The 10,222-nt window shown below is 40.4% G+C and overlaps 1 protein-coding gene across 3 annotated transcripts in view; it reads left to right on the top strand.

Annotated features, from left to right (window-relative positions):
• mpped2a (metallophosphoesterase domain containing 2a) overlaps window positions 1–10,222 on the top strand; it is a 59,040-nt gene that overhangs the window by 16,492 nt on the left and 32,326 nt on the right. For all 3 annotated transcript variants that reach the window (XM_032516124.1, XM_032516129.1, XM_032516137.1), the window contains 2 exons: window positions 2,432–2,613; window positions 9,330–9,555. In XM_032516124.1, the coding sequence (XP_032372015.1) occupies window positions 2,432–2,613; window positions 9,330–9,555 (408 nt within the window). The remainder of the gene's footprint in view (window positions 1–2,431; window positions 2,614–9,329; window positions 9,556–10,222) is intronic.

The following is a 10,222-nucleotide window of genomic DNA, read 5'->3' as shown; positions in this document are numbered from 1 at the left end:
GTTTTTTCCACCTCACAATCCGTAAGGGTGCATCTAGATGTCTAGGCTAGGGAAATGTATCCAGAGCGCCTTATTTCATTTATTAAAATATTGATATTTGGCACCAGCGTTTCGATTATCGTCTTGCAAAGACAATATTTCGCCGTAACAATATTTTGTCCCACCCCAAGACAGGACCCATAGTGATAACTGTAACTGACTGCAGACTTCAAATGAGAAAATGCAAGTAGAAGACTTAATTCTAGATTCTGGTAAAACAGTAAAATAAGATGCAGGATGTCCAGTGTTAGTTACAAATCCGTGAGCATATAATAAATTTACTGGCAAGTTATCACATTAACAATGATTTTTATCTTGCAATGATTGCGCGATAAACTAAAGAAATAACATTCACATTAGGTAATCTACCAAGATTTTGCAATTGCACATATACAGTATGTTGCTGGATGAGAGACATTGTGTTGCTGCAAAGGTGGCCACTGATCACAGATTACAAATGGGGGTTATACTGTAGACCGTGGCAACAGACAAGAGTTGTGCGATATGGGGGCATATACAGGGAGACGACAGCAACTTGACTTTGCTACGCTGTGACTATGGGACTATTTATCCCTTTAATATCTCCGGTTGTATTTGGTGTCTTGGTCAGTCTGTGAGCCTGATTTGTTGCAACATTGAAGTTACATGTTGCAATGTGAAGGAGGACAGCAACTTTATTTTGTTGTGTATATTTTACGAGATTGGACAACTTAACACCTAGTTATTTTTTGTCTTTCTAATATATTACATATTTCTAGTCAATTTAGATCACAATACAAATACAAATGGGTGGCTAAAATACTTAATATTTATAATAAATGAATAAATGGAAAAACAGTATAAAATCCAAATGCCTTAATACAAGGCAGAATAAATGGTTTTGATGAAAGTAATTTGGTATCATTTGCTATGCCCTATAGTCTCCAAAACCTAAGAATAACAACATATTGCAGGCTGTTTGTGAACCTTTTCGATACGCAATATTCTTCTCCAAATGCCACAGAAATGGGTAAACATGAAAATTGCTTCCCAAATGAGACTCCTCAAAGTGTTGCAGTGTTGCCCCCCAATAAGATTTTCTTTTGTGCCGATGTTCCTATTTTCTCGATCAAAGATGACTTCTTCGTCTGAAACCTTTTGATTTCATCTTGTTTTCATGCCATGTTTGTGTTATGCAAGTCAAGTGTGTGTGTGTGTGTGTGTGTGTGTGTGTGTGTGTGTGTGTGTGTGTGTGTGTGTGTGTGTGTGTGTGTGTGTGTGTGTGTGTGTGTGTGTGTGTGTGTGTGTGTGTGTGTGTGTGTGTGTGTGTGTGTGTGTGTGTGTGTGTGTGTGTGTGTGTGTGAGATTGCAGCGTTGATTAGGTGTCTGATGTTTCGACAGAGTGACATCCTTTCTAATGAAATAATGGTCTGGCGGCAGAATGCTGGAGGATTGCACATTGTAGACTTCAATTACAGATGATGATTTTTTTTTCCTTCTTTCCTTTCAGTCAGAAAAAAGTACAGGTTTTTCTTCCTTTTTAACAAACGTGCTTACATCCAACAAAAAGGCTAATTAAAAGGCTTTTTTTCCCTGCCAGACTTGGGTCTAAGTGTTTTTTCTTTAGATAATGGGTAGAGCGGACATGGCAAGCCTTAATTCACCGTCTCCTTAGCCAGTCTGTGGCCACAAAACCACCATTGCCCTCCTTATGTGCGCGCAAATAACCCATCGCTGGTTCCTTTTCAGCCCAGACTACACATTTGTTACTGTTGTAATGTCCCTCTTTTCTTTGGGATGCATTTTGCACTGCTGCATGCATTATTCTGTGAACCATGTAATTTATTTTGCACAACAAATGATCTTTTTAAGGTTCTGGTTTTCAATTGTGCCCCTTCTGCTATCTGGTATGAAATTAGCATACATTTCCTAAAAATATGCTACTGGATTGTGTACACCTTTTCTTTTTTCTTTTTAAATATCACAAAGAGGAAAAAGGGCACATTCTTTGAATTGCAGCTCCTTTTTACAGAGAATAATGTGCAAAATTATTAAATAAAACCAAAGGCAGATGTTTCAAAAATAAGTGGAAAATTTTATTGTTGGTAAAATTGGTTGAGTTTGGCTTTTTAGTTGGCTAGAACAACATGGAATCAAACATACTTGACTCTTGACTGTGTCATTTGACAGGAAAGAGGATGACCTTTCAGATTGAAAGGGTTATAAGAAAGGCATTTTTTTACAGACAGTAAAATGTGTGCAAATGTCAGGGACTTAAATTTAACATATTATAATTAATCAAAATAAATATCAGAATTGGGGTTCCACATCTAATAACCAAATATTTTGGTTACTATATAATTATTGAGGTAAATGTTAACAGCTCTCTTTCTTTGTGTCTCCGTCTTTTCAGGGTGGACCCCATTCCTTATGACACTCCCAAGCCAGCAGGACACACCAGGTTTGTGTGTGTGTCCGACACACACTCGCGTACAGACGGTATCCAGATGCCCTACGGCGACGTGCTGCTGCACATGGGTGACTTCACCGAGCTGGGCCTGCCCTCCGAGGTTAAGAAGTTCAACGACTGGCTAGGTATTAGGCTGCTTAAGACACACATTCGTCTGCACGCCGCCGGACACGCGCATTGGTTTTCACACTCACACAAAGATCTCTCGTGAGCAGGGGGACAGGCAAGGGCATGTGATATGGGCAAAGGCACGCATAACCGGTAACTGGACCACACAATGACCCCCCCCCTCCGTGTTGATCCCACAACTGCCAGTTTAACCCTTCTGACCTAACACCCTGGCTCATTTAACCTTTGACCTGTGTGTGTGTGTGTGTGTGGGTGTGGGTGTGTGTGTGGGTGTGTGTGTGGGTGTGGGTGGGTGGGTGGGTGTGTGTGAAAGCACCAACACCTCTGACACACCCACCAAACCATGGAAAACGTACCTCAGAGCCTGTTGCACGTCGTTTTGAGGAAACATCACTCAACCCGGAAGCCATAGCAATATGGTGCATACAGTTTTCATATTGAATGTGCCCCCTGGAGTTCTTTGTGAGGTTTTAAATCAGTCAGACACGAAAATACACACAGACACCCTCCTGACACAAAATTGTGCTAGCTAGTGGTTAAAAAGGGTTGTACTTAGTGTCTTCCTTAATTCATAGGTGTGTTTTTGGCATAACATGCAATAAACCAATCAGAGTGTCATCTCTCGTTCCCTTCAAAAGCCAGGCGCGTTTGTACCATGGCGCATTGATATTATGGTTTGCACCGTTTTTTATTTTTAATCTTTTGCATGTGTGTGTGCTGCTGCTCTTCCCTGTGTGGGTGTGTGTGTGTGTGTAACAAGCATGGTGTATGCGCACTGTGCACAAGCCAAGGTGCATTTTACTGCTCTGTTAAAATAACAATTAATTGCTGCACTATTGACTTTAGACCAGGTTTTTGTTGGTCAATGGTGTCAAGATAGCAATACGCCAAGAATTCACCTGAACACACCTCCCTGTAAGACCAGGACGCCCATGGGCGCAGGTGCATTTGCTATTTAAACGACGTGGGCGCAGGACGGGAAACTTAACAACTGTGCTGGTCTTAAAATAGCAAAGACACTTGCGTTGGCCTTTGCGCCTTGGCTGTTCAAAATCTAGTGGCCAAGGGGAAATTTTACATTGTGTTCTGTTTGGACACACCTCTTCACTTTTCGCTAGTAGTCTGGCCTGTGCACAAAAAAAGTGGGAAAGTGGGTGAGATGTACCAAGAAGCAGGAATTGGTTTGATGTTGAAAAAGCATAGCGGGAAGTGCACATTTACCTCTAAATCCAGGGTCAGTTATCGACTTATGACATGCTTTTTCTGCTGCAAGGGAAGTATACATTTCTAGCAAAAATGTTTCTCATTTAACCATGAAGTTTACTTTTTTTAAACTAGATGGTGAAAAATCACAATAATAGAGTGAATAGAACCCCTCAGCTTAAAGTGGCACTGCTCTCAAAATCTATGTTTAGAGTATCAGACACTCACCCCCTGTAGAGTTGAAAGGTAGCTGTCAGAGTTTGGCCTCTCCAAAGACGACAGCGGCTGCAGTCAGTCTGGATTCACAGCAGTTACAGCAGATTCCAACATTGACCCAGTTTTCACAGCAAAAAAGATATTCAGGCATCTGTAGAGACTTCTAAAACCACTTCTGCAGCATAATCCACTTCTCAACTGTCCGTCAGTATGCTCTGCATGTTCATATTTTCAACAGTATTTACCTAAAACATAGCCTCCATCTCAATCCTAACTTGCCACCTCCCGATCTCCCACTTCTTTGCATATGTATGTAAACTCAAGGCTGTATTATTGCAGATACATTTAAAAACACCATTTATATGATTCCAAAGGTTTTTGTGAAATGTCTGAATCTCTTCCTCCTCCCCATGCGGTTGGTCGTTACAACTGCAGTTCTTTTGTTTTCATATGTATCCACTCTGGATTGTGTTGTCAAAAGACAGGAAAAGATGTTTAAAAACTTGATCACCATTGTCATCAAATTTGGAGATATTTGGTACCCAGAAGTTAACATCTTCTTCAAACTGTTTTAAACATATTGTCAACCTTTTCAAATGTTCATCTTCGGTTTCATAAATCGTAAATATGGTTTGTAGTTGGACAGCCACAGTAGTGGTGTGTGTGTGTGTGTCTGTGTGTGTCTGTGTGTGGTCGTGTGTGTGTGTGTGTGTGTGGTCGTGTGGGTTGTGTGTTTGTTGTGTCGTGTGTGTGTCTGTGGTGTGTGTGTACTTTGTTAAGCCTCAGTAAAAACCCCGATATTGGGGATCGATGCAGGGCAAAGTGGAAAATGACTCGGTGTATCTGGGAGCACCATGGCTGGTTTGTGCGTGTGGAGATCACACCTGCTCATCAATCTCTCGGAACTCTCTTGAGGATAGAAAAAAGTGCAACTAAAGTATAGGTAAAGACTATTACATTTGGAATTACAGTCAGAATTGATAAAACTAAAACAGAATACTCAACAAAGATTCCTAACTCTGGGCTGGATGAGGATGTAGATTTAAAGCGTCTGTAAACTGAGCAGTGTTCATCCTTCGTCTGCTCCTCTCAAAAGGCTCTGGAGGAGGCAGCGGTTTGTTCCGGCCATCGACTGCTGTTCTGCCTGTTGAAGTAGATCATTGGAGATTGATGTAGAGGATGGCTTTCCCTGAACCAGCCTGTCTGATGGTAGAGCACCAGCTCTGATCTGCTGCTTTAAGCTGTTCCCAGAGGCCTCTGTAGCGTGGATTGTGTTGAGCAACAATGAGAACTAACAAATGAAGGTTTTTGTTCACTTCCTGTGCGTGTGTGCTGCTTCGGCACCAATTGGAAAACATGTTGATTTGATTCCATCATATTTCCTCAAGGATTCACTTTAATCTTCTTAGATATTCACCTTTTAATTGAAAGGATGTCAGACTGATGGTGTATGTATGTTAAGTATTGCACTGTGTAAACACTTTCTTGTTTATAAATCTGCCTTTTTGAGAGGTAAATCATTGTCCGTAGTTGTATGTAGTTTTTTTGTTCTGATTTAAATTTTCATACCCGTTTGTGGGGGACATATAAATCTTGGTGTATCACTCCACCAGCCCTCTGTAAGAAGAATCACAGTGGCAATAAAAATATAAGTGTGTGTGTGTGTGTGTGTGTGAGAGAGAGAGAGAGTGTGAGTGAGAGTGAGAAAGAGCGCGAGTGCGTGTGAGAGTGTGTGTGTGTGCTCTGGGGGACAGAGACGGCGCTCTCATATAAGGTTAGGGAATGGAATTTATGATCCTGAGATGCGTCAAGAGCTAATTTAGAGGAGGAGGAATGAAACCTGTAGACCGGGAAACCATGATTCTTTCATTTTCAGCATTAAAGAACACACTTTCTCTCTCTTTTACACACAGATGCAGTGAAATCTTTATCTGGATTGAGGCAGCGTATCCTGATTGAATTTATTTTCTATCCAGTTTCTATTATCTTTATTTCCAACTGTGAGCTTGAACGCTGCATGGAGCAGTGCGTTTAGATCTTTACCTTCACTTACTGTCATGACGCAAAAGCATTTTTACTCAACAAAAAGTTTGATTGGATTCTTTATTCAACATTTTTTGCAATTTGTCCTCTTGGCATGCCTTCTGCTCTCACTGTCCAGAGCAGTATGGAGCAGAGGTGCAAAACAGACAAAAGCACTTCCCGTTAAGAGGGCTGCCAGCTAGTGTTGATAAGCCCAATACTTTCACGCCAGTCAAACTCCATGTTGTAGGTGGATGCCTGAATCTTGCCTGTAAATATGTGCAATAATTAGGCAGCGTACGTAAAGCATTTGACTTTGCACAGTTTTTGTCAATAAATGTGTCCCTGTAAAATCTGCTAAATGTAGAAAAGCAGTTGCAAAGAACGTATGCAAAGGATATGCGTAATGTAGACCTCTAAACTTTAACTTCTCAACTAAATTTAGCTCCATTTAATTAGACGCCCCAATGTCTTCACACCTGCAAATCATCAAAACCAACCGACAGAGCTGTGCTCTAATCAGAAGCTCTGACAATAAACTTGAACATTTTGAAAGCCTCTGCTAGATGATCATTGGCAGTACAAAGTTAGATTTCTATTAATTTACAGTGTATATAGTATTCCATCTGAAAAGTTGATTGAATGTATATATGATATGCAATTAATTGCTACCCAGCACTACACGTTCATCCTAAGGACGTTAGATGGTGGTACTGTATGTTTGAAGTTGTTAATGTCTGAACTAATTTCCTACTCGTGTTTAGAGACTGGGTAACATCCGATTAACTCAGGTTCAAGTTACTTTATTTGTACCCAAAGTTAGATTTTGTTTGCAGTAGAGTCCTCATACACATATAAAAAAACAAAGAGGCACAAATCACACATCATTTAACTTAAGACAATGGAAATTAAGAAATAGCAAAAAATGTAATTTAAAATTAAAAAAATCAAAAAGTTCCTAACGGTCCAGGTTATACTTAAATATTGATATGAACTAACTATTACTAAAAACAACAATGAATAATCACCAAAGTATAGCTGTGACTTATTCCTCTGTCTGCCTTAATCTGTTGGAAGTGATCATTTCGGAAGATCAATTTCAATCCAACGTCAATGCTTTTAAAGCTATTAAATAGTATTCATTTCATATAACAAAATATATCAGTAAATCCCCTCTTGACAGCCCTACACAACATTACGTCAGCAAGACAATATGGCACTATGTGCTTTAGCAATCAGGATTAAATCATTAGCATAGCATGGTGCCATCACTCATGTCAATGCCACACTTCTAAAGTGACAGTTGTAACAGCTTCTAACTTGTGAGGATTTGTTGCTTTTCTATGTATCATTTACAACAACAAAAGACAAAGGATATTTGCGTTGGTCTGACAAAACGAGCAATTTGCAGACAATACTTTATAAATACAGTATATATGTATGGATGTGTGTGTGTGTGTGTGTGTGTGTGTGTGTGTGTGTGTATATATGTATATATATATAATATATATATATATCTCAAGTCAATAATCAGCAGATTAAACTTTAGTAGCAGCCTTTATTATATATCATATTGCTGGGTTGGGGGTTGCTGCTGGTTAACTCAACACATAAATTAGCCTGCAGATTAGTCGATAGACTTACTGTGCAGAGCAGGCTACAAAAGCCAGAACATAACAAAATCAACAGGACGCCCAAAACTCCAGGATGAAACCGAGGAAAAAGAAATATAGAGAGAGAATAGAGGGGTGATGAAGGCCAGAGCTTTTTGTTGAGTGCTCAATCTGCTGGAATAAAGTAGGAAGTCAGTTTCTTGATGGCAAAGGGGAACCGGTACAAATCACCCCGAAAGAGGAGAGTGAAAAGGGCACAGCGGAAGTTGAAAGATGAGGGGATGAGAATTGTAATAGATGTTCTTCTCTATTTAGTTCAGGTTCATGCTTTTGCCAGCCGCCCGGTGTCTGCAGAGATGGATGCTGGTCTGCTGGGGTCAAGCAGAGCCGTCAGCTGTGGTTGTAACCTCTCTGACTGTCTGAATTGAGGGTATTTTTCCCCCTTTGCTTATCTGACTTTTCTCTCTAGGCCTGATCTGTGCTCTGAGTTAGGTATACAGGGGCAATGTATGCTCCATGTACAAAATATTAGGACAACCAGGTGGAAAGTAAAATCCCTTTGTGACTGTATGAAATACTTTATCTGCCTTGAAAACCGAGGTGTACGATCTGGACAAAATGTGCAGCGTGTGAAGAATTTAGTTTAGTAAATTAGTTTGGTATAGTTTGTAAAGAATAATTTCCAGTGTAATGAAGTCACAACAATGTGTTTTTGTTAATTTAATTTAACAGCCTTAGAAATGATAGATACTCAATAATATCCTTTGCTGACAGCATGCAGTGAAATATGTACAAATATATATCAGAAATACTTTTATCAGGCAACAAATTTGTTCTCTGGGCTAAGTCAAACTCTGATGTAAGAAACTTTCTTTATAGATCGCAGCTATAGAAGAACGGCTTATTCATCATGACCTATGTTGGTTTGGGCATCTTTGATACTGCCAATGTCATCTGATTTATTAAAATGTAGCTCAAATGTAAGAACGGAGTTGAATGGAGCCTTTTTAGCTTTGACTAAATGGTTTCAGCAACTGAGTAATGTTGAAATAATTACATTTTGCGGGGGGTTGTCAATATTTGAAAATGTGTTGCTGAAACATTGTTATACTGAGCATCCTGGTATGCAGGATGGAACCAGACTCATACCATGTAACTGCACTGCCTCTGTTCAGTTCTGTTTCGCCGTCACTTCTTTCAGCTTTTGATGTTGCCTTTCTTTAAATGACTGTTCATTTCTTTAATGTTTAATTTCTTATGCTGCGCTATAACTTTTATTCTTGGGTTTTATGTGTCTTAATGTTCTTATTTTTAACTGTTTATTCACATGTTTTATCTGTTTTTATTTTTTAACTGATTTTGTGTAAAGCACTTTGAATTGCCCTGTTGCTGAAATGTGCTATAGAAATAAAGCTGCCTTGCCTTTGCAGAAAAATTCATTCAATCATTATCGGCCACACATAAGGGGAGCAATTGTTCTTGATATACCTTACATTAACATTTGCAGCAGATGGTTTGTTTCAGGTTAGAGTTATTACAAAATGTCAGAGAGGACGATATTCTAGTATGAGAAGAAAGTGCTACAGACTAGAGCTCAACATGTGGATACATATGTGGATGCAGGGCTTCAGCTCACCTCCCTCTCTCGTGTCTTCTAGGTGGCCTCCCGTATGAGTTTAAGGTGGTGATCGCTGGGAACCACGAGCTGACCTTTGATAAGGACTTTATGGCCGAGCTCGTCAAGCAGGATTACTACCGATTCCCCTCAGTGTCCAAACTCAAACCAGAGGACTTTGACAATGTCCAGACGCTCCTCACAAACTGTGTGTACCTGCAGGACTCGGACGTCACCATAAAGGGATTCCGGATATATGGGGCGCCATGGTAAGAGCACCAGTCTTTTCACCAATCCGTTTTGTCCTCCATCCAAAACTACTCTCATCACTTTCTGTCTTTCATAACCGCTGAGTTGCGTTTCTATGTTGTTGTGTTGTGAATCCCTAAGGCGGAGGTGTGCCTTCCCCTCTGTCGGTGTCTGGCTGATTTCCAGTCCCCCCGCCTGCAGTAACTCAGCTCTCTGCACTCAGCAAGGGGCCTCTCTTACATGCAGGGTGCTATTCCCAGCTCGCTCATTCCTTCATGAGCTCAGGACCTTTGCCTGCTCCCCATGCTTATGTTACACCTGTGTTTTGACATGGGGTTAAGTGATACGCGTGGTACCGGGACACTCCGTCAATAGACTATCAGGTGTGAAAAGAATGCAGAGAGGGAGTGTTTGGTCAAAGAATGGTGTCAGCAGCATGTATTCAACAAACAGAAGCATGTGGGTGTGATCAGTTTAGGTCATCCTGTACATCTTATCTCCATTTTTTCTTGTGTGCGTGCCAGACATGAACTTTTGCTGTACATTTTGTTGGTAAATGTAAGATGTTTGACTCACACACGTCTCTTCTTCATATCAGAATCAAGGAAATGAATTTGTCTACGTATGTGTGTTACGCCAACCCGTTCTCACTCCCGCTTGGTCAGTGGCTTGGGGGACTGCTGTGAT

This window comes from Etheostoma spectabile, chromosome 1 (assembly GCF_008692095.1).
Source record: "Etheostoma spectabile isolate EspeVRDwgs_2016 chromosome 1, UIUC_Espe_1.0, whole genome shotgun sequence".
NCBI lineage: Eukaryota > Metazoa > Chordata > Actinopteri > Perciformes > Percidae > Etheostoma > Etheostoma spectabile.
Note: the sequence above shows the minus strand (reverse complement) of the source record. Positions and strands in the feature narration are given on the sequence as shown.